Source organism: Pogona vitticeps, chromosome 5 (genome assembly GCF_051106095.1).
Source record: "Pogona vitticeps strain Pit_001003342236 chromosome 5, PviZW2.1, whole genome shotgun sequence".
NCBI lineage: Eukaryota > Metazoa > Chordata > Lepidosauria > Squamata > Agamidae > Pogona > Pogona vitticeps.
Genome location: NC_135787.1, coordinates 114956969 through 114982322, shown reverse-complemented (window position 1 = coordinate 114982322; position 25354 = coordinate 114956969). Strand labels below are relative to the sequence as shown.

General features: G+C 38.6%; 1 protein-coding gene across 2 annotated transcripts in view; it reads left to right on the top strand.

The window, feature by feature from the left end:
• PHTF2 (putative homeodomain transcription factor 2) overlaps nucleotides 1-18906 on the top strand; it is a 91286-nt gene extending 72380 nt beyond the window's left edge. For both annotated transcript variants that reach the window (XM_073000711.2, XM_073000710.2), the window contains 10 exons: nucleotides 1502-1660; nucleotides 5808-6026; nucleotides 6236-6364; nucleotides 7360-7632; nucleotides 8036-8167; nucleotides 9964-10050; nucleotides 10710-10865; nucleotides 11677-11772; nucleotides 11899-12024; nucleotides 15697-18906. In XM_073000711.2, coding sequence (XP_072856812.1) covers nucleotides 1502-1660; nucleotides 5808-6026; nucleotides 6236-6364; nucleotides 7360-7632; nucleotides 8036-8167; nucleotides 9964-10050; nucleotides 10710-10865; nucleotides 11677-11772; nucleotides 11899-12024; nucleotides 15697-15717 — 1398 coding nt within the window. In that variant the 3' untranslated portion in view covers nucleotides 15718-18906. The remainder of the gene's footprint in view (nucleotides 1-1501; nucleotides 1661-5807; nucleotides 6027-6235; nucleotides 6365-7359; nucleotides 7633-8035; nucleotides 8168-9963; nucleotides 10051-10709; nucleotides 10866-11676; nucleotides 11773-11898; nucleotides 12025-15696) is intronic.
• The last annotated feature ends 6448 nt before the right edge of the window (nucleotides 18907-25354 follow it).

Here is a 25354-nt window from a genome sequence, read left to right as displayed (position 1 = left end):
CCTAAAAGAAGCAGTTGCATGACTGCTGTTGATAAAATGCAAAAATTGTAAGTACTAGCCAGTCTCCAATGTTTGTTTCCTAGGCAAACTGCTTGAGCACATGGTAGCTTTCCTGTTCTAGAGATTCCTGGGTGAAATGGATTGTATAGATCAGGGGTCTCAAACTCAAATTACCTGGGGGCCGCTGGAGACAGAGTCTGGGTGAGGCTGAGCTGCATCAGATTTTTTTAAAAACCTCACAGAATCACCTTGCCAAAGGAGAAAAGCCCCCATTGGTACCTGTGAAATTAAGCAGAACAGGGCGCCCCCCACAGGTGTGCGCGTGCGCGCGCGCGCGCGCACACACACACACACACACACACACACACACACACACACACACACACACACACACACACACACACACACACACACTATCTGGGTTGTCAGGGACATCTAAATCTTTCTGATATAATTCCTCTGTGTATTCTTCCTCTTCTTGATGTCTTCTGCTTCTGTGAGGTCCCTACCATTTTTGTCCTTTATCATGTCCATTTTTGCACAAAATGTTCCTTTAATATCTCCAATTTTTTAAAAAAAAATCTCTGATTTTTCTTTGTAATGTTTCACCAGTCTCTGTGGCCGATATCTTCAGAGGACAGAAGTCAGAGCTCTGTCTGTGCTTTCACAGAAACAGTCAAAAGTCCATGAGTTAATGACATCCAAGATGTCATATCCTTAACAGCTCTGCCTGGATCTTTCAAACAAACAGCCTCTCTTGTTAAGTTGTTTTCTTTTCCAACTGTACCCTCCTCTTTGGTAGGAAACTAACAGCTATGGCTACTGCTGATTTTTCAGGTTGTTTTAGTCTGCAGTGTCTCTGAACACACCCTAAAACAAGCTGGATATGAAATTCTATTTCAAAATACTGAATTACTGGACAGTACCAGCAATCATAATGTTACACTGCACAGGGAAGGCATTGAAATCCACAAACACCAGCAGAGCATCAACAAAAAAGAAGAAAGTCTAAACCTCAACAAGCCTGGCTCCCAGCACTGAAAAATACAGCCTACAACGAACGCTACCCAGCCACAAAGACCAGTGATCACTGCACACAAAAGACCAGCTAATCAATCACAGTGACAGATCATCTCTCCCCCTTATCACAACACCCACAACAAAAACATGCTGATCACCATAATCACCCAATCTCCTGAAAAGGACAAAACTGATCCCACAGCTATAAATACTCAACTATCCAACAAACTGCAACAGAGCAGAGACAGAGTTCTGACTCCTGTCCTGTGAAGATGCCGGCCACAGACACTGGTGAAACGTTAGGGGAAAAACCCCTTAAGAACACGGCCAAACAGCCCAGAAAACCCACAACAACCATCAGATCCCGGCCATGAAAGCCTTTGAGAATACAATAATTGCAGCACTTGTAAAATTAAATCAAACTGCTCTTGATGTAAAAGCAGTACACGTTATAGTAATAAATAATTCTTTATTGGCCTAGGATAGTCACAGAACAGCAGTAAATTTATCCGATGAAGTTTCAAGTGAAGAGGGACCAGAAGCTGGATATCCTTTGCGCCGTAATGCAGAACGTGCATCCAGTGATTGTGCATTTCGAAACAGAAAATCCCACCATTATAAGAAACATTATCCTGTGGAGGTAAGCCCTATCAGTGATTGTGAACAGTTTTTCCCCCAAGGAAATTATATATGTGCATATATATGTAATTTATATGTATATATGGTATTTCTGTGTGTGAATGTGAATACAGATAGTGTGAAGAACTATTTTCCTCTTATAAAATGGAACAAGGAATTTCTAGTGTGGTATCTAGTCTCTGCTATAGTCCTCTGACTATATCTTGGCTTCATGTCCTCACACCCCATTTCAATATGAGATTTAAACTTTACTTTTTAAAACATGATTTAAAAACAGGCAACACGGTTATTGCTTTCCATTTCATTTATTGTTGTTATTTTGCATTTATTGTTATTTTGCTCTCATTTCTATTTCGTAGTAAATTACAGTGATGCCTTGCAAGACGATTGCTTCACAAAACAATGAATTCGCTAGACGGTGACTTTTTTGAGCAATGTTGTGCTTCCCAAAACGATTATTCCTATGGGCAATTTTCGCTGGACGATGTTTAGGTCCTTGCCTCACAAGACGTTTCCCCCCCCCAACCCTGTTTTGCAAGACAGTTTTTCCCCGCCCGAATTGGAACACATTAATTACATAAGACCTACTTTTTTATCCCAAAAAAAGTATATGCTGCTGGGATGAAAGTGTATGTTGCTGGAAAAACACCAGCATATACTTTCAAAGCTCTTTCTTTGTTGCTGGAGAGAGAAAGAGGGAGAAGAGTATCTGAGACCCATTGAATTTCCAAAGGCAGAGCAGGTGAGGGGATTGCTTTTCCCCAAGATGTTATGGGGAACTGTGTTTTGCAAGACGATGTCTTTCTTATGGATAATTTTCTCAAGACATTGATTTTTTCCCCAATTGCAACGCATTAAATAGATTTCAATGCATTCCAATGGGGAACTGGGTTTCACAAGACGATGTTTTCTCAAGACAGCGATTTCCATGGAACGATTTAAAATCATCTTGTGAGGCGCCACTGTATTTTAATCTGTGCAGAATTTTGTCTTTAGCTGTGCTCTCACTGTAGCTACCTTTCAGTATTACATTTTCCTTCTTAGGTAAATTATTTCCTTTTTTCCATCTCCCTTTTTTATACCGCTCACATTTTGGGAGGCACTCTTAACATGATGGAGGCTTCATAGCTGCATACGACTCATTTCTCCATGATATTATACCCCGGTACTAGCCACAACCAGGTGGTTGCTTCCTTTTTCTGCATATGTCAGTGACACAAATTCACATCAATGGAATATCCCTCCCATTTTGCTAGGGATGAGGGTATTATGAGGAAGACTTCAGTCTGATTTTGGTCAGAAAGGAGGTAATGATATAAGGAGGGGTAATTATAAGGATACTGTTCCATCATAGGCAGTATTTTTCATTGGGGGATGTGTGTGGTGGTCTCATGGTGTAATTAATATAGTTTGATTTCCTGGAGTTGTCAAGTAAATAGCAACAGTATTTTGCTGAATCAGTTGAGAGCTTGCTATGTATGGGAAATCTGGTCTGTGACAAGTCTATTTTTGTTTATATGTTTTTACATAGAAAATTGTACTGTTTGCTACTGTGACAACATCAGTGAAATGCTAAACATACCACACAAAGCTTCAGATTTGCACCAGCATCACCTGCTTCCCCAAAATACTATAGCAGTATCTGGAAGTTGAGTCATGGCAACTGGACTTCTTTCTTGTTAGGTTGAAACATTTTGCTGCTCATCCAAGTAGCTTCTTCAGTCTGAGGAGAGTTGGTAGGAGATCCGTGATATATCCTCCCTGTTGGTTTCACTTCCCCCTTTTCTGAATAGGCTCCTTAGAAGGACAAAGGACTTGGGGGTGAGGGGTAATCCAACTTCGGCAGTCCTTCTCCACCCGTCGTCATGGGTCGTTAACAGTTATTGACAGTGGTGTTTCTGGTGTGTGTGATCCTAATCTTTCTGGGGACAGATGAAATAGTAGCATGATAAATAGGAGACAGATTGTATCTAAGGCCTCCGCCCCTGCTAAGTGAGAGATTTTCTATATTCACATGTATAACCTCCCCGATCACTCTCTCAAACCACTATGGACAACCCCTTAGTGCAGATCAAGATTCAAAGTACAGGCCTTCACAGACCACATAAACGCAGTGGACTCAAATATTAAGTTCACCATGGAAGACACCAAAAACCACTTGCTGGCTTTCCTGGACTGTGCAGTCATCATAGGATCCAATGGCACCTTAGTAATAGAAATCTACAGGAACCCCCCCCCCCCCCCACACACACACACTGATTAATACTTGTGATTTGACTTGCATTGCCCATTGCAACAAAAACTAAGGCGATAAACCACAGAGCAAGAAACATCCCACTGCCACAGAAGCCAAGAAGAAGGAAGATGGACATCTGAGGACAGGCCTGTGGGTATCCAAAATGGGCCTTTAACAAGGTGATGTCCTGACCCAGGAGGACAGTGGAAGAACTTGGTCATTCCTTACATGGTGCGTGTGTCTCAAAAGCTTAAAAGGATTTTTGGTAAACACCACATACCTGTGCACTTCAAACCCACAAAGACACTCATTCACCCAAAAGGCCGGACACCAAAACACTCCGGAGCAATATAGTATATGCGGTCCAATGCAAAGAGGAGTGTTCAGAGCTCTACAGTGGAGAAAACAAACAGCAACTAAATAGAAGAATGGCCCAACACAGGAGGCAAGGTGGGTCAGGACTGCAATCAGCAGCGTTCCTTCATTTGAAGGACAAAGGAAAATCATTTGATGACTCATTTTGGACCGAGACGGTAGGTAGTTTGAGAGAGGGGTCAGGGAGGCCATACATGTGCATATAGAAAATCCCTCACTCAACAGAAAGATTAAGGCAACACACACCAGAAAAACCACTGTCAGCGACCATTAAGGACCCATGACAGTGGGTAGAGAAGGACTGCAGAAGTAGGATTACCCTTCACCTCCAGTCCTTTGCCCTTCTAAGGAGCCTTTTCAGACTAGGTGGAAGTGAAACTAATGTGGCGGATATATCAGGGATCTCCTACCAACTCTCCTCAGACTGAAGAAGCTACTTGGATGAGCAGCAAAATGTTTCAACCTAACAAGAAAGAAGTCCAGTTGCCATGACTCAACTTCCAGATACTGCTATAGTATTTTGGGGAAGCAGGTGATACTGGTGCAAATATGAAGCTTTGTGTGATATGTTAGCATTTCACTGATGTTGTCATAGTAGCAAACAGTACAATTTTCTATGTAGAAACATATAAACAAGTTTTACCATGACTCAACTTCCAGATAACCACACTGGGATGACTGAGAATCTTCACAGATGCACGCCACATGCGCTTTCTCAGATTTTAAGATATTCTGGGGAAGCCCTTCTCTTGGTTCCCCAACCTTTCCAAGTGTGCTTGGTGAGGACATGAGAGAGGTCCTTCACAGTGGCTGCTCTCAGGCTTTGGATTGCACTGCCCTGAGAGGCCAGGTTGTCCCCTTCCGTCATCAGGCAAAGACTTTCCTCTTCAGACAGGCCTTAAACAGCAAATTATCTCGGGAATGCTGATTTTTAACTTACAAGTTTTAAATGTTTTTACTTGATTGTTTTATTCTTAATGTATTTTTAATTGTTTTTTTTATTTTGATATTTATGTAATGTTTTGAAATTTTTTATTTTACCTGTTGAGAGCCAACTCTGTTCCTTATGGGGAGAAGGGCACCCACTGACTGACTGACTGACTGACTGACTAAATGAATAAAGGATGTGGGTTTGGTGTGGTGTGAAATCATGTAGAGACTTGCCTTGGAGACTACTATAAAAATGATAACACAAAGTGTTTCCTGAAAATAGGAGCAATGCTAAGCAGCAGCATTAAAGCAAGAAATAGGACGATACTGTACTGTGAACAAAGTGGTGCCTCCAGTGCTTAATTTTCTAGCACAAAAATACGGTATAACTTTTAACAGAGTAGAAAATGTAGCAGAATTAGCAGGAGATATACTATTTTGATACCTTAATTACTCTGAATACCTGTATTGAATTTTATGTAGGAGAAAAGCTTCTGTTTTATCACACACTCACTAAATATTGTATGTTTTTGATTGCCATTTGAGTTAGCTGTTGAGTGTGGGGGAAAATAATTACATGGAATAATTACATAATGTGTCTTTTTAGGATGTCCCCAAATCAGGTACTAGTTGCAGTTCACGATGTTCAAGTTCCAGACAGGATTCTGAGAGCACAAGGCCAGAATCTGAGACAGAAGACATATTGTGGGAAGATCTTTTGCACTGTGCAGAGTGCCGCTCATCATGTACCAGTGAGACAGATGTGGAGAACTCTCAGGTTAATTCATGTATGAAGAAAGAATATAGAGATGATCCATTTCATCAGGTTAGTGCAAAAAAGAACATTATTATGTGTATCTTATAAAATTCAATAATTAGAATTGTGACATTAAAATGGTAGATGAAATGAAATATAGTTACTTGTAGATATGCATTTTTTATAACATTTAACATATTTTTGTAATGATAGGTCAGGGTTTCATTTATAAGACACTCTATCATCACAATGCAATATTAATTTATTTGGTTTTGCAGAGTCATTTACCCTGGTTTCATAGTTCCAATCCCGGGCTAGAAAAAGTAAGTGCAATTGTTTGGGAAGGTAATGACTGCAAAAAGGCTGATATGTCAGTGCTTGAGATCAGTGGCATGATAATGAACAGGGTGAGTATTTTAAATTCGCTTTTATTTGTATTTTTATGCATGCTTTATCCCAGGTTGAAGACTGCAGTATAGAAATATGTCTGCATCTTGTTGCACTGCTTTGGTTTGTTTATTTGATCAACCATGTCAAGAATGTGCCTTGTTTGCTCTATGTTGTTACGTAGAGCAGTTGACCAGAACTAATTGTCCTTTTGAAAAATATCAAACACCCCCAAGTATTGTTTCTATTAATTGGAATTACAAAATATAAGTAAGTTAATTTGTTCTCATGTGAGTCACAGTGACATACAGTACATGGGTGGTAAAGGCTGACACTGGTGAAAGTCTAGTGTGAACAGTTTCAATAATATTTTCTTACTTGTGGAAAGAGGAGAAGGAATGCCTGATTTTGTTGATTACCATGTTCAGCTGTAGTTTTGTACAAACTTTCACTGATTACCAGGATTTATTTTCAGAGAGGAACAGTGCTTACAGTGGGAAAGAAGAAGCAAGAAATCTCTTTTGAGTTTTTTTTTAGAATTCAGACTTAATTTCACACTCAGACACTTCATAAACTAGATGCAATGGTTTTTGAAATTTTCTAAACTAGATGTTCAGAAAATGTTTTGTCCGCTTTTGTTCTGTGCATTATTGATGGGTGCCACCTGTTTTTATAGTTATTTATAGTTATTTGCTAATTTGTTCTCACTGTCTTTAGTCTTTCATTTTTATCTCTCTCTGATGTTTTATCTATTGTAAACCACACTAAGTAGTATCTTGGTACTAATGGAAGCAGTATACAAGCTAAATAAACTAAACTGAAATGAAATGAAATCAGAATGATTTTTGCTCTCATTTTGACTTCTAGGACCTATTTTAGTAAATATTTTTTTCAATGTTATTCCTTCTAGGTATATTTTGAAAACAGCCATTAATGTCCATCAATATTAAACCTGATTTGTTACTTTGCATTATATTATAGTGTCATTTTTCATATTTTCTTTTTATATCTTTAGGTTAACAGCTATGTACCAGGAATAGGTTATCAGATTTTTGGAAATGTTGTGTCTGTAATCCTGGGTTTAACACCATTTGTATTTCGGCTTTCTCAAGCTAAGGATCTGGAGCACTTAGCCACCCACTCTGCTACTGAACTCTATAGTATTGCATTTGGGTCAAATGGAGACATAATGGTTATTGCCATGGTTACAGTATGCTTCATTGTTCGTGTTTCCCTTGTATGGATTTTCTTCTTCCTGCTATGTGTGGCAGAGAGAACATACAAGCAGGTAGGTAATACCAACAAATGCCTCATATTCTTTCACTTGAGAAAAGTCATAGCAATATAAAATTTTTGACAAAAATATTTTTCTATTGCAATACTGTTTGAAGTACTGTTGGTTTTGATATGTGTTAGATTTTATTATTTGTTATAAATGTATACATTTAGCCTTTTATTTCTTACAAAGGTATACATTCAGACCTTTTTACAAAATAGTTTGCAACATAATAAAACAAATGCAATTCATTAAAATATATAACATCCAATTGGTTGAGATCATATTTTTACCATTTATTAATTAGTGTATGCAGTGATTTTTCTCTTCTCAATAAAAGTAGCCCAGCATGATGAACACATCTTGGCTAAGCTGTATTTCTGCACAGCTATTTAAAACCATTTTTTTCTTGCAGAGGTTGCTCTTTGCAAAACTCTTTGGCCATTTAACATCAGCAAGAAGAGCACGAAAATCAGAAGTTCCTCACTTCCGATTAAAGAAGGTGCAGAATATTAAAATGTGGCTTTCCCTGCGCTCCTATCTGAAGGTTTGTTGGCCTTTACTTTTCTCTTCTTTTTTCTTTTCTTTACAGAAAAGACAGCGAAGTTCAATGAGCCTCCAGGTAAGTTAGTATAGTATAGCATTTCAGCTGTCTAGTTTCAATACTCTAGTAATATTACCTGTTGAACATTACTCTCTGGATCTTTCTTTTCTTCTTCTGCAAATAATAGCCCTGTAGGTCTTGCTGAGATGGAGAAACCAACAGCTGAAATGTATTTTCAATCTTTATTTTAACAGGTTACTTTTTAGGAAGTTGATTTTCACATAACTTCTTGCATATTTCTGGTAGTGCCAATGGAATTTATTTGATTTAGTTCATTATTACCTTTTATCTTAAGTGAGGTTTTTCTGGTAGACTAACATTTTGCAGAAATGTAAAACCTATACAGTCGTGCCTCACTTTACGATTGCCCCGCATTACGACGAAACTGCATTGCAACTATCTTTTTGCAATCGCAATTGCGATCATAAAACGATAGTCTGAATAGGCGTTTTTCGCTTTGTGATGATCGGTTCCCTGCTTCGGGAATCGATTCTTCGCAAAAACGACGATTTTCGGACAGCTGATCGGCGGTTTCAAAATGGCTGCCGGGTAAATAAAATGGCTCCCCACTGTTTTCTGGGACGGATTCCTCGCTGCACAGGTACCAAAAATGGCCGCCCTATGGAGGATCTTCACTAGACTGTGAGTTTCCAGCCCATTGAAATGCATTGAAGGGGTTTCAATGCGTTTCAATGGGCTTTTTATTTTCGCATTACGATGTTTTTGTTCTACAGCGATTTCGCTGGAATGAATTAACGTCATAATGCGAGGTACCACTGTATATAGATAAGAAGCCCCTCCTGTTGTTTTTGTGTGTCATCAAATTGAAACCAACTTATAGGTATCCTAAAAGGGCTTCCAGAGTAAGTGAGAGATTAAATGATTTGATTTACTAGTTCCACATGCCCAATGAGCTTCCATGGCTGAGTGGAGATTCAAATCCAGGCCTCCTGAGCCCTATACCATCACTGCACTAGGTATCCTAGGAGTCTCTTTGTGCTATTTTTCTGGGGGAATGAAGTTCTTCTCTTTCTTTCCTAAATCAACTAAGACTGCACTTTTGACCTCACTTGATGTACTGTTTAATCTTGCATTCAAGCAGTATATTTGGTGTTAATTCATCATAGCAAGACATTTGGATGTTGTCCATTTGTGAATTGCCTCATGTAATGTCCAGTTACACATGCCTTCTGGGATGAGGACAACTATCTGCATTGCTGATAAACCACGATTTTCGGACAGCTGATCGGCGGTTTCAGAATAGCCGCCGGGTAAATAAAATGGCTCCCCGCTGTTTTCTGGGACGGATTCCTCGCTGCACAGGCACCAAAATTCACACCTTCTCTTTTGGGTCTGTGGAAAATTCTGTGCAGCATTAGCCAATATGTTGTTATTGGAAAAACTTGCAATCCAGCAGAGGGAGCTCAAGTTTAAAAGGAAAAAGGATCTTAAAATAGCAGTAATGAAATGTGAAATTGATGAATCCTTCCATTTCAGGTTAGCAAAGCCATTTATTTTGCCACAGTGAAAGCTCAAAATACTAGATCAGTGTTTGATTCAGTTTCTTAAAGATCCAGCATAGCATTCTCACCCTCTAATGTTTTGGTACATATGCAGGATATATAGTATTTATAAGCAATAGTATTTATTGATTTATAGTATCTCCTAAGGTATTCTGATTAATTTATCCAGAGAATCACTCAATACTTACTTTTATTTTTATTTTATTTTATTTTCAGCGTCGAGGTCCTCAGCGATCAGTCGATGTAATTGTCTCATCTGCTTTTTTGTTGACCATTTCAGTTGTCTTTATCTGCTGTGCACAGGTAACGAATGACTGACAAGACAGTTTACTTCATTTTAAAACCATGCAGGGAAAAAAATTAGCCAGGAAATGTGCACGTGCCCACTCCTGCATCAGTAGCAGAATTCTGAATTCTATAATCACGGAGCAAGAGCAGATGCAGTGGTAAAGTTTATCTGTCTCAATCCCAGAATGCCCCCTCTGCTTTGCCTGATCTTAGGCTTGACAACCCCTCCCCAATGTGGTCAGATACATAAATGGAGAATTACATAAGGCAAGAAAGGAAATAATGTATATTGCCACTCAGACTAAATTGTTCTGTTGCTTCCATAACTAAGGGTGTGTAACTACTTTGGGAATTGGTGTTCATTGGGTACCCTGTTGATAAATATCTCAGAACCTTCACAAAATTAAGTTAAAACAATTGTTCACATTCATCTCAGTTTTATCTTTAGTTTACTGTGATAAATAGTGCAGCAACAGAATCAGAAATGAGATCTGTCAAAGAGCAATGTGATAATTTTGGAGTGTACCTCAGCACAAGCATTTAAATTCTTAGATAATCTGATCTGTTAAAATGTATCTGCATCTTTGGCTAAATTAAATCTATGTAAAGGCTTCCTACTTTCTGGAATATCAACTTTTCAGTTTTCGTTTCTTTTTAAATTTGTTTTCTTTCAGTTACTTCATGTACACGAGATCTTCCTTGATTGCCATTATAATTGGGAACTTGTGATATGGTGCATTTCTTTAACTTTGTTTCTTTTGAGATTTGTTACACTTGGATCTGAAACAAGTAAAAAATACAGTAATACCTCAATACTACTTACAGAACAGGTGAGAAGTCTTCTAGTAAGAATGATGATTACATCTAGATATTTCATTCTGTATCCATTCAAGAATAGTGACTAAAAATATTCCTTGGTAATATAGCAAGAATGTACTGGAGTTTTAAAATTACCAATTATTATTTAATCAACGGGAGAATTCAACTAAGGTAGTCAGAGGTTTATATAAATAATAATTTTATTATTCCTACATACTTAGCACATAAAACTGGAAGATTTAATCCTTCATATTATTTCACTGAGGAACATTAAAGGTTTAGAAACATCTAGGTTTTTGAATATTGCATGGACACTGTTGCTTGAAGGTGTAAAGACAGAAGTCTTTTCAAGCAAAAAACCTCTATTATCATCTTCAAAGAGCTACTCTTTGTCTGCTATATCTAAGTTTAGGTGGGTGATAACCAGTGGGAAAGGCTTTCTTGGCCTCCCTTCAGGTGGAATAGCTTTTCCAGAGTAGCTTGCCTGATGCTAAGTATCCTTTGAGTACTAGGTGGATTAGTCATTTTGGTATATTGCTTGTAACTGTATTACTGATAACTATACTGTTTTTAATTATTATTTTATTGCCATTGGCTACTGCTTTCTGCTGCTTTCGATTTATAATGTTATTTCAAAATTGTGTGCTATGTTCAAATGCTTTTGCTGAAGGATGACATAAGCATTTTTTCTGAATGAAGTAACTCTTATGTGATAGTAAGAAAACTGTGGTGCATATACCCAGTGTCTTAGAATCATGCCATCAACTTCCAAATCAGACTTAAATTGAGGTTACAAATGTTAATGTTTTTGTTTTTTGTTAGATAAATTTGTACTTGAAAATGGAAAAGAAGCCGAACAAGAAGGAAGAACTGACATTAGTAAACAATGTTTTAAAACTTGCTACAAAATTACTCAAGGTAATAATAAACATGGGATATCATCATGCGTGCCTAAAACTAGTTTTTGTTTGATGAGCTGTTTGTGTTTGATTATGTTATCTCTTTTCCCAGCTCCTCTTACGTAAATATGCTTTTTATTCCCAGGAACTAGATAGTCCCTTCAGGTTATATGGATTGACAATGAATCCTCTGCTTTATAACATCACTCAAGTTGTTATTTTATCTGCGGTTTCTGGTGTCATCAGTGATTTGCTTGGATTTAATCTAAAGGTAATTTTTCACACTTTCTGCCTTAATTGAGAAATATATACTTATACACCCTATACTGATCTCACTACCCAATGTGTACTACCGCATTTTTCGCTCCATAAGATGCACCTGACGATAAGATGCAGCTAATTTTGGAGTGAAAAATACGGTACATCGAAAGCAAAAAGGCAGGGGAAAAGGAAGGGAGATTCAAATTTCCAGACCTTTCCCCCTCCCTTTTTGCCTTCGGAAGTCTGCAAGGGCTCTCTCTGATGTTGGGGGAAAGCCCTTGGAGACCTCTTGGGGGTCGGATCCGCCACGAAGGCAAAAAGGCAGGGGGAAAGGACAGGAGATTTGAATCTTCCATTCTTTTCCCATGCCTTTTTGATTTTGGAGGTCTGCAGGGGCTCCCTCCGATGTCAGGGGAAAGCCCTTGGAGACCTCCTGGGGGTCAGATCGTGGCGGCAGGGGACCCCCAGGAGGTCTCCGATGGCTTGGAGGAAGCCCTTGAAGACCTCCTGGGGTCCTCCGCAACCACGATCCGACCCCCAGAAGGTCTCTAAGGGCTTTCCCCTGACATCAGAGGGAGCCCTTGCAGAAGTGTATTCCCTTCATAAGACACACACACTTTTCACCATTTTTTTTGGGGGGTGCGTCTTATGGAGCGAAAAATACGGTATTTGAAAGATTTCAGTCAGCAGGAGAAAGATAGATTTTTGTGTTGTTTTATACTATACTCATTTTATGAACTTTGGAATATTTACAGTAACACATTTGCCATGGACCCCAAAATAATATAAGAATGAGATTATTCTTCTTGTAGTCCTTAAAACAATAGCACACTGTTGTGCTAATGGTCTTATTGTATGCTATTGAGGGGAGAGTCAAAGTTTAATAATAGAGTCTCAGGTTAAATTCCTGTTATTGCCATTTAAAAGGACCACAGAATCATAGAGTAACAGAATAGTACAGTTGGAAGACTACCCCTTAGGTTTTCAAGTTCAACAACCATTGGCAAAGCAGGAAATCCACAGCTAAAACATTCCTGACAGATGGCCATCTAACCTCTGCTTCAACATTTCCAATGACAGATAATCCACACTCTCCAAAGCAGTCCATTCCACTGTTGAACAAGTTTTACTGTTAAGTAGTTCTTCCTACAGTTTAACTGAAATCATTTTTCTTGCACTTTGAATCCATTACTTTGGGTTTTAAGCAATTTAGATTGCCTTGAATCTTGCTTTGGTGTTCGCTATTCCTTCAAGTTTAGCGTCATCTGCAGATATGATGAGCATCCTCATAGCCCAACTGTTGAATGATCCCTCTAGGATCTTTATTGATGTTAAACTGATGAGTTGGTAGTTGGCCAGGTCTCTCCCACTGCCACCCCCTTTGCAGATGGGGATGACAATTGTTTACCTCTACACTTAAGGGGTCTCATCTGTTCTCCAGTAATTCTCTAAGATTGCAGGCAGAGGGCCTGAAATTACATCTGCAGGTTCCTTTAATACACTTGAATGCAGTTCATCTGGACACAGAGACTTGAATTCATTTAAAGTAGCTAGATATTCCAATATATCACCTCTTTGCAGCAGCCCCCTCTCCTCTGGCTTTCCTATACCTGCTCTATTGTTGAGAACTATTTTCCTTCTGGGAGAAAACAGAGGCAAAGCAGGTGTTCAGCCCCTCTGCCTTCTCTCTGTTGCTCATAAGTATTTTTCCATCCCTTCCTCATGATGGACCTTCTCTTTCCTTGTTCTTCCTCTTGCTTCAAGCATAGCTAAAAAAAAAACCCTTTTTGTTGTTTTCAAACTCTCTTGAGCCTTTGTTTGTTTGTTTGTTTGTTTATACAGCCCATCTGGCCAAGGGCCACTCTGGGTGGTTTACAAAAGACACAGTAACAATATAATTAAAATACCAGTTTGACAGGATATAAAATAAAAATAATAAAATATGGATAAACAATACAATCAAAAGCATTAAAATACATATACAAAAATAAACATTTAAAATGGCAGACTTGATCAAATTAGCACTGCTGACTTCCTGATAATTTCTCTACAATAATTGGCTATTTGTACTCTTAGTGATTAGCTCCTTATTTCATTTCTTATACATACTCCTTTGAAATGTTAGCTACCCCAGTTTTTCAAAGATGTGTTCCACTTTTCTTTTTCATAGTTTTTTTATTTATTTATTTTTATTTTTATTTTTGCAATTATACCATTGGTATTTCACCCTTACGAAACTGCCATTCATTATGGACTCCCTTCTCCCTGGGTATTTCTGACCATAGGCTGTAATCCAGAATTTCCTTAAGATTACTGAGATTAATATTCCTGAAGTCAGTAGTGCTCATTATACTATTCTCAGTTCTCCCCTTTTCCCAGTGTGACAGTTTCCAAGAGGGTAAAGTTATGTACACCAAGGTTGAAATTATGTCTACCTTATTGACCTGTTAGTTAGGGCTAGATTCAAGATACCTGGTCCTCTTGTTGCTTCTTCCACCTTCTGGAAGATGATATTGTCACCAAGTCAAATGAAGAATTTGTTGGACCTTATAGTGGTGGCAGAGCTGGACTGTATCCGGGTAGCTAAAGTCTCCCATTATGATGATGAAGATTAAAGTTTGGTAATTTGATCTAGGAGAAAATTATCCATATGCTCAGTCTGGTTAATAGATCTGTAACAGACCCTGGTCACAACTACGCATATTACAGAATGTAGAGTGTTTCAAGCCCCAATGTGGTTTTAAAACTGCACTTTGCCGCCATTTTAAAACTGCACTAAGGTTTCTGCCACCAACCAGCCAGTGCCAGGATACTTCCCAGCTACTGACACCACTGGGGTATGTGGCAAATACAGAGCCGGTGGAGTTGCACTTAAGGCAAGAAAACCGTTGCTGCCCAGCCAGTCCCTAGGGGTCTTCCCAAACCACCTCAGCACTGGCTGGCTGGTGACATTGTTCTTTTGCAAAGGAGAGGCTCCTTTTCCCCTCCATGCCAATCAGGTGAGTTGTTGCCCTGATCCCAGCACTCTCAGTAGCTGTGGGAGGTCTCTAAGACTATCAAACCAGTAGCTGCTCCACATCTGGTTTTAATGTGAGGGATCCTGGTTTAATGTGAGCAATCAGATTAAAGCAGGATTTGTGAGACGGTGGTTTTCTCCTGTTTTCAGATAACCTGCAGTACAAAACCTACCACGAGTAATTCCTGCACCCCACACTGATAGTTGTGTAGCAAATGATGGGAAAGACTTGCTTAAACACTTGAGAGCCAGTGCCAGTCATAATAGATAATGCAGAGTTCCTGACCAGTGGTCTGACTTAGGATCAGGTAGCTTCATATGTTTTCTATTTGTGTACCACCCATGCTTGTGTACAAATGTGTTTTGTACACACCAAGTTTATTCATGTATATAGACATACAAGGAAAAGTATATTGGTGTGTGCATCTGACCAAAAGGCAAGAGAAACAGAACACTGGTTCCTAGAAATTATGGTTTCTGAGCTTTCACCTTTTAAAAAGATCCACAGCTTTAAAGATGGTAAATATTTTCTTCTCAGTGAGCTTGTATACTTATACAGCATGATGACATATAGGAGAAGACCAAACTCAAGATAAAAGCAAATGGTAAAACTGCTGTTTAAAGGAGCTTAAACCTGAATAAATTCACTGCTGCTTTAACTTTCAGCTCTGGAAGATAAAATCCTGACACTTCTCAAGAAGGAGATAGGGCATGATGCTCTGAGAAGAAAATTGATTGAATAAGCTGCCTCAAAGCAGTCACTGCTTCTGTATTTCAGATGTTGCAGTCTCTTCAAGGATATCATTTGAAAAAAAATGGATCTGTTTACATCTGACTGTCTTGTGCAATCTTTATATTTATTTTACCTTTTCTTTTTTTGTAAACATTTATTTTAGCTGACATTGTATTTTATTTTGAAATATTAATATGTGTTAGTTATTGAAAGGGTCAAAAATCGATATCCAGCTACTTGAGGTCCTGGTAATTGGTCACACAAAATTGCTCAGACATGCTTCATCCATTATGAAAGATGAAGTATTACTGGTGGTTTTATGCTTCAGAAGTTCTCATTACAACAATGTCATACTGAAGTCACTTTATTGAATATGTACTATAAAATGTTTAGAACATTTTATTTTGTACCATTCTTTCAGGGGTAGTATCAGAGCACCAGCATATTGTTGGTTACAGTAGAATGTGACATTTACTGTAATGACAATGCAGTAGGCCAGGTAGCTAAATTTTTATATAGATATATAGATAGATATATAAAAATATAAATACTAGAGCCAGCAGGTTTCTTACTGAAGTGATTCCAGGATCTTAAACACATCAAACTGGAGTGTAAGCATTACTGAATATTAATAAGGTATTACATAGCAGGTCAACAAGTGCTCTTTGATGACATTTTTATTAGAGCAATAATTGTACACTGTTACCATTCTGTAAGATATTTTGATAAATATTAGCTGTAGTATTTATTTCAAACACTGGGCTGTTTGCACAGGCCTCACTGTGCCGCTCAACATGTGCACTTTTATTGTAATGTTTAATAATGAACTTTATATATACTAAGCAGAATATATTATGGTGGACTGTGGTGCAATAGTGTTACCTTTGCAAGATGGATACATTATGTATGCTCAAGATAAATGCTCTTCCATAGTACACTGTAGTATATGTGATCTATACCACACATAGGCCAAAATCCTATTAAGTACACCTACAATTAATGTAAATTTCAGTAGCAAATTGCTGCAAGGTAAAAAATCAGCTTAGGCATTTGCTGTTGCATGTTGAGTTGTGTGACTTGGCATGTAACAGCAGAATACCTGTGCTGACATAGCTCATGAGAATTCACTGTTTTAAGCTGATGTTGTTATGCCAGCATAAAAATGTGATAGGATTTTGGCCATAAACATTAAACGTTACTGTTACACCTTACAAATCCCAAGTTGTATAAACTGTTTTTATACTCTGACGTCCTAGTCCTGTTTGTTACTAAGTGGTGATTGTTTTATTTTTTTCCAGCAAACTTTACTCGGTTTCAAATTTAGGTTGTGCTTCTCTTCATACTGCCTTTGAAATAAGTTCTGTTGAACTTCCTCGGCTTACTTGAGAGCACACATAGCATTAGACCATTAACATAAACACTCTGATTCAGCTTCACTGTTTTTACTCAGATTAATGTGTTCAGTGGGGTGTATTTCCAGGTAAGTGTATGTAAGATTCAACTAAAAAGGAATTTATGCGGAATAGAAACATATGTTTTCAGGGCTAACATCAAATATGTAATTTTAAAAAAATGAAGACTGCAATCTCATTCACACTTAGTTGGGAATATATTCCACTGAAGTCAGTGCAGCAGAGAGCTCATTTTGAACACTAGTGATGCCTGTAACAGAGTGACTTTGTTCTATAGATGTGCTATTGTAATACATCAGTGCACACAAAATACTTTGGAATTTTTTCTGTTCACTTCAGTGGAGTGGTGAACTTCACACGCACAAAGGTATACACAAAGGTGCCTCTCCCTAAGTGAATGGCATAACTCACATACTCTGTGTGCACTAAAAGCACACAGAATGTTCCGGGTGAAGGTAAGTCATCTGTCTAAATTGACCTGGGTTTTTGTTTTTAAATGTTAGATTGAATTCACTATTTGGAGAGAATATTTGTTCATTTTTTAATATAGCCAAGCTGAAAATTCTTTAGCGTGATTAGTTCAGGCTAAACCATGAAACCTAACAAGAAATTATGTAAAAATAAATAATATCATGTTGGGCATATCTAGAGTATTATGCACTGGAGAATGTATGCATTGTGCTTGCTATTCCAAAGTATCATGACTTAAGTCATGCTAGTTGTACTTAGAGCCAGCTTATTGAAATCAGTGATACTTAAGTTAGTTGTGACTAACATGATCCATTAATTTGAGATGCCAGTTGTACACCATTTATTTTGTACCATAAACAATTACAGCAAAAAGAAATTATATAAAAAGAAATGAGGGGAAAAAAATCTCGAACTCTCAGTCCTTCCCTTCAGAATTATTGTGATATATCATAAACTTGTGTGGTATAAGGTATTTTTTATATATAAAGCAACACAGACATTTTGTATTTTATTTTTTGCTGTACTAATGTTTAATAATGACCAAAGTGCATTCTCTTGGTTTTGTTCCCCCACCCACCTGCAGAATGTATTACTGGAGCTTTAAGACCATGCTATGTCTAGTTTATTGTGTAAAAAACTTTGATCTGTTCTTCTTCCTCTATGTTGTCTGATGTTGGGGTTGTGTCTAGGAATTATGTCTATTTTATACATTCCCCCCCCAAAAAATACGGTACAATCTGCACACTAAATTTTGCACAAAATGTATTTTAAGAATTAAAAATTTTAGCATGAGTTGTGTAGAGTAAAAATGATTATGTATCTCTCCACAATCTGCTTCTCATTTTTAATAAGAGGACAAGCAGCTGTTTTTAGACAATTACATATTGACTGTGATCTTATTAGAAGGCACCAGTTTAAGTTCAGCAAGGAAGTTTGATTGTAACAATTCAATACCTCAGCAACTAGCATTATGCTGGATTGTTGCACTAATTATTGCAGCATGGGGAAACATAAAACTGAAGGCTGGTAAATCTGAAATGTACCTTGCAATAAAGACAGATACGTTTAAACTTTTATTGCTTCAAGTATCAATCATGAAAGTGAAATGCTAAGTATGTTTTACATTCCATGATTTGGAAAAATTAGAGGTAACTAGAAATGTGGCAGATCATATTTCTTAACTGTTTTGGACACATGTTTGTAACAGACAGCGTGATCAAGCTTGGAATAAAACATTCTGTGGCTAATGGTATAAAACAAGCATTTGGGGTCTTTTTTGTGCTTTTTTTGCATGTGTGGGTTTTTTTTCTGCAGCAAACTAACAGTAGCTTTCAGGGAAGCAGACTAACAAGGAAAACTGAGCATGGTTAATTCAGTTCCTAAAAGTTTGGAAGAATAAGAGAAGTAATTAACTCACTCACTGATTATGGAACTGGATTTTGATACATGAAAGGTAATGCTGAACTAAAACTGTATTTTAAAAAGTGACAGGATATTTCTTTCCCCCCTTTTTTGCCAGTATAGAGCTGAAGAGTATGCACTGATGTTGCACAGAATATGCATCCTGCACTGAGGCACCTCCCACCTCAATCTTAATGTGACCACCCTTGCAACCTGAATGGTGATGAGATCACACTGCACCTTCCTCAGTCCCTTGAGGCAGAAGGTGGACCAAGGCAGGATGTAGACTCTGTTGAAATACAGTGTGGTATAGTAAAAGCGTACAGAAAAGCGCTTCAAGCACTTTCTGGGCGGTTTACAAGTTAATTATGCAGGCTACACATTACCCCCCCCCCAAGCAAGCTGGGTACTCATTTTACCGACCTTGGAAGGATAGAAGGCTGAGTCAACCTTGAGCCGCTACCTGGGATTGAACCCCAGGTCATGAGCACAGTTTTGGCTGCAGTACAGCGGTTTAACTATTGAACTAAGACTCAGTAGACTTTGTTTGGATCTTGAAATGTACAGGTGGGCAATGGTAATCTTACTGAGGTTGCTATAAGTCAGATGAAATTTGCTGATGTATGACAAACATACTGATTATGTAAAGCAGGAATGGGCAAGTTGGCAAGCTCAGGGACCTATAGGTTTCCAAAAGCTGCAGTTAATCTCTTTGTCGATGATGATAAAGTTTATTACAGTTATATGACCTATATACAATGATGCCTCGCATAACGAGCGCACCGTTTATTTATTTTTATTTATTTATTTATTTTATATCCCGCCTATCTGGTCAAGCGAGGACCACTCTAGGCGGCGAATCTGCATAGCAATCTATTTTTTGTGATCGCTAATGCGATCGCATTGTGATGTTTTGAATGGGAAAACATCGCATTGCGATGATCAGTAAGCGTTTCGCTTACCGATCTTCGCATTGCGGTGTTTTTAGAACAGCTGATAGGCGGTTCCAAAATGGCCACCGGGTGCCCAAAATGGCCGCCACAAGCATTTTTGCGCAACTTCCTCGCTTACCGAGGGGGCGAAAATGGCGGCGCTATGGAGGATCTTCGCTGAACTGTGAGTTTTCGCCCCATAGGAACGCATTAAACTTCGTTTAATGCGTTCCTATGGGGTTTTTAGTTCCGGATAGTGATGATTAATCCGGAACGGATTAACGTCGCTATGCGGGGCACCACTGTAAATATGAAAAGCCAATCAATGCAAAAGAGAAGAAATTGAAGGAAAGGGGGGGAGAAGAAACAAGGAGCACATACAATATTCAGACGTCTGCAAGTAACACAGTCCTTCTGCATACTACAGCCACAAAGACATTAGCAACTTGAGCCATTATATGAGAGTTCTGGTCTGACAGATAGTACAAGACCAGCCACATATCTGAACAACCTTGAAATTTATGCAGCAGAGTGCAAATCAGATCACTCCTAATTTGTTCATAAAATGTACAGTGTAAAAGAGTATATGACAAAAAATCAGGTGACCCTTCTCTGCATGGGCAATGTCTTTCTTGGCATGGGATTCCCTGAAATCCTGGAGTAAGACCAAGGGTAGGACATTAAATCTGACAAGCATGAATGCTCTGCAGACCTGAGGTGTTCAAAGCATGGTTAGATAATCTGCAGGAGTCCCATATGATGGGAGGACGCCACTTCCCAAAGGGGAGTAGGTTCTGTTTGCTAAAGAGACCAATTCTTGTTCCTTGATATCGGAAGTCCAAATGAGTGTTCTGTAGACCTGTTGCTATCCAGGCATTAGAATACAGTCAAGGGCATATCCGTGGACCTAATTTTATGTTGGATCAGAGATACCCACTTTTTGGTGTAGGAATCAGTTACCATATACTGTAGTACACACAACTGAGGTGCTCAGTTAAGTTTAGCTGCAGTGTTTCCTATTTTGTCTGCTTTGTTGTGTTTTAGTTTAAATAAAATTTTATTTGTTGTAAAAAGAAGAAGAAGAAGTTGTTTAGCTGCAACCAGAATTTTAGAGTCTGGGTCCTTGCTCTGGTTTCCAGTTGCCCAATTCCAGCTTCTAAGTACAGTGGTGCCTGGCACAACGAGTGCCTCACACAACGATGAATTCACACAACGATGCCTTTTTCTGTTAAATTTGCTGCCTCACACAGCGATGTTTCCTATGGGGGATTTTCACACAACGATCTCCCTTTTCGCTCCTGTAAAAGTGTCTTACAATGTTTGGACGCTGTTTTAAATGATTGCAATGGTTAGTCCACCTCCTGAAACCTATGCAAACTGATTTTGGTGTTGTTCTGACACTTCATTAATTTATGATGATTTTTTGAATTTTCTCCATTGGAAACCATTGGATGGTCTGTCTAATGGTTTCCAATGGAAAAAACAAAAAATCATCATAAATTAACGAAGTGTCAGAACAACACCAAAATCAGTTTGCATAGGTTTCAGGAGGTGGACTAACCATTGCAATCATTTAAAACAGCTTCCAAACATTGTAAGACACTTTTACAGGAGCGAAAAGGGAGATCGGGAAGAACTTTAAAAGGCAAACGGAGATCAAAGAGCCCTTTCCCGATCTCCCTTTTCGCTCCTGTAAAAGTGTCTTACAATGTTTGGAAGCTGTTTTAAATGATTGCAATGGTTAGACCACCTCCTGAAACCTATGCAAACTGATTTTGGTGTTGTTCTGACACTTCGTTAATTTATGATGATTTTTTGTTTTTTCCATTGGAAACCATTAGACCATCCAATGGTTTCCAATGGAGAAAATTCAAAAAAATCATCATAAATTAACGAAGTGTCAGAACAACACCAAAATCAGTTTGCATAGGTTTCAGGAGGTGGACTAACCATTGCAATCGTTTAAAACAGCTTCCAAACATTGTAAGACACTTTTACAGGAGCGAAAAAGGACTTTGCAAAGGCATTGAAATGTATTGAGTCAGCTTCAATACATTCCAATATAGGAAACATTGTTTCACTCAACGATGTTTCCTATGGGGATTTTCACTGAACGATGGCAATCCGTTCCAATTGGAACGGATTAACCGGTTTTCAATGCATTCCTATGAGAAATGGTGTTTCACAGAACGATGTTTCACACAACGTTGATTTTTTTGGAACCAATTAACATCGTTGTGTGAGGCACCACTGTATAGGGCTACATATCCTACACAATTAAGAACACCCAGGACATGGCACAAAAAGGAGGTTTGTTTATTCTCTACCTGAGAATTAAAAGCACTATCCAAATGGTTATACCGTAAAGTAATCAAGCCCTTGTTTTTGCTTTTAAAACACAAGTAGATTCACTATTAATAACAAGCAATGGCTGTCATAATATATTTGGCTATGTGAAGAGCATGCTTGTGATCGACAGTCCAGCTAGAATTATACTTGAAGTTTAGTTGCAGATACTTAAACTCTTTAACTTGTTCTAGGATGTTCCATAGTGTCCAGTGGAACCCTGCTATGAAAGAATCAAATGGCCACAAAAGTTGGAGGGCAACATCAATCATATGGGTTCTACCTTTTTTGTGAACCTGAAACAAAACCTGTCTAAAGCACAACACGTGAAGGGTGCCATTTATCATTAAGATTAATTGATTTCTAATGTCAAAATTCTATACTAGCAAACCTCAGTGGGTGCTCATAACAAACCTAGAATCAAATCCAACCTGTGGTGTGATAGAGAATGCCTTTTGAAAAATCAGATATGTGCGTTGTAGTAATCTTGCCAGTCATATCAAATGGATCCCAGGTTGTATTTGGATCCAAGTCAATATCAGCTAGAAATGCAGTATACTTTTTTAAATTTCTCATAAGAAAAATAAGCTACAAAAGGAGAGGTGGGACCTACTGATTAATGCTGCCCTATCTAATAATAGCAAACAATTCTGGGCTTTGATCACCAGTCCCTTGGCTAGTAGGTCAGGCCCTTTGGACTGCTTGGTACTGCCACATGTATGGAAAGAGCACTTTTCCAGTATATTATAAAACCCACTAGCCTCTGAGCATGTTCTTACAGATTTCATACCAGTTAATTTACCAGCCTTGTGTCCAGTGAACTCAAAGGAAATAAAAGCTCTAATAGGCAGACTAAAGCTTGGGAAGGCACCAGGCCTGCATGGGCTTCCTCTTGAACGTCTAAAAAAAGCATTTGGAACTATGTCTTTAGCCACCTGGTTTACCATAATAGATAAAGTCGGGAGGACCCTTTTGATGTGGACCAAAGCAATCACAGTACCCATCTTTTAAAAAGGAGATCCACATTTATCAGGGAATCACTGCTACCTGACAACCTGAATGGAAATCCAGAAATTCCTGGAACAGACTGACTTTTGTACTCCTAGATTTACACTGGACCACTGTGCGATCTTAGCTCATCTGGCTGGGAAATACAGTAACACAGGTGAGAGAAGAGTTTTGCTGCTTTTTTGATCTAGAAAAGGCTTTTAAATAAATTCCTAAAAAACTACTGTGGGGCAAATTAGATCATACTTTGATCAATAAGAGACTGCTGTTTTTTATTCAAAAGCTGCATTGCCACACCCCCTGTCAGGTCCATTATGTCCTGCAGGGAGAACTAGTGGACAAGATCTTGTGCAATTGGGGGGTGAGTTAAGCAGGGGTGTATTCTAAACCCCCCCCCCGATATTTTAAATTTGTTCATAAATGATTTGGGCTGCTACCTAAGGTCAGTCAAGAGTCATTTTCCAAAACTTGGCCCCCAGCAAATCTATTATTATAGGCAGACAAAGCTGTAGTTTTATTTATTTATTTATTTATTTATTTATTTATTTACTTACTTACTTACTTACTTACTTACTTACTTATTTATTTATTTATTTATTTATTTATTTATTTATTTATTTATTTATTTATTTATTTATTTTGCTCTTGATATAAAACTTTGGCGTCTTCCTATTTTAGTCTCTAATTCTGGCAAAAAACAACTTTATCAGCTGAAAGTGTTCATAGTGTAATGTACCTTGGGAGCCCTCCTATACACACATGGCTGGTAAACATTGTAATAGTGTAAGAAGAATATTTCAAATGTTGTCCCCCACCCACAAGCTCTGGGTAAAACTGGCTGTCTGATCCATGTATTTGCAATAAGAAATTTGCACGTCATCTACTACAAAATCACCATGACCTAGTGCAAAATCCCCACATGTAGGTGCTGTGGACTAAGGGTTGAAAAGCATAATCTGGGAGGTGTTTTAAATATTTCTGAACAAGGGGTGAGTATAAGAGGCTTGCATTTGGCAAATACAGCATCAGTGTCATTCATGATGGATAGTCAAGGCTATGCAATCATTTCAACTCCAGGACAGTTCTTCTTCGTGGTCTCTGTGAATGGACACTAATGGGTTTAATCTGCGCTTGCACAGAGTTCTCTGGAATATTCTAGCACTCAAACATGCGTTTGCTAGAACCACCCCCCAGTACACGTGATCCACCCGTCATTGTGATTACCTCAGTTCCTTTTTGCCGCCACTGAGGCCTCATCTTTTCTGAGCTCTCCGTTTGTGCAGATTGGTTCTTTTTCCTGAGGAAGCATAATACATCGTTCTTGTTTAGAAATAGACTGTTCTATAATACTATTTTCATTACTCCTTGTGATTTTTTGTTTTATTTTTTCTCCGTAATCCGCCCCCCCTTCACCCCTCCCTTCCCATCTTTTATGTCCCCGACAGGGCCGTTTAAGAGGTGCAGTTCATGCACTCATAAGTTGCCTGTTTCTGACGGCCACGATTCTTGTCTTTTTTGTTTGGGAGAATCACATCAGCCAGCCTCCTGCTCCTACTGTAAGAACTTTACTAAACAAGCCATCAAGCTCCGTCAACAGCATCTCAAAATCTTTCTTGTGGGAGCAGTCTCTTCATCCACCATCCAAAATGGATGAGACTCAGGCTTCACAACCACTACTGGTTTCTTCAGTTACTAATTCCCTGTTACCAACTCCTAAATCTAAGCCAAAATTGCGTAAGTCAAAGTCTTCTTAATCGACGTCATAATCGACCCCGACACCGAAAACTACTTCAAAACCGATTGGTACCAAACCGAAGAAATCTAAAAAGTCTTCTGTAGACTCTCAATTGCCGGTACAGCATCCTTCCGTATAGGATCAATCTCCTTTTGATCTCGATACTGATCGTAATTCCATTCCACCTCCATCTGGCCAACAGCCCTCTCCTGTGCTGGCTCAATCTCCATCTTGGGCGGACACCCCTGCTGAAGTGACTGTACTGCCTTATTCGGCCTGTTCGAGC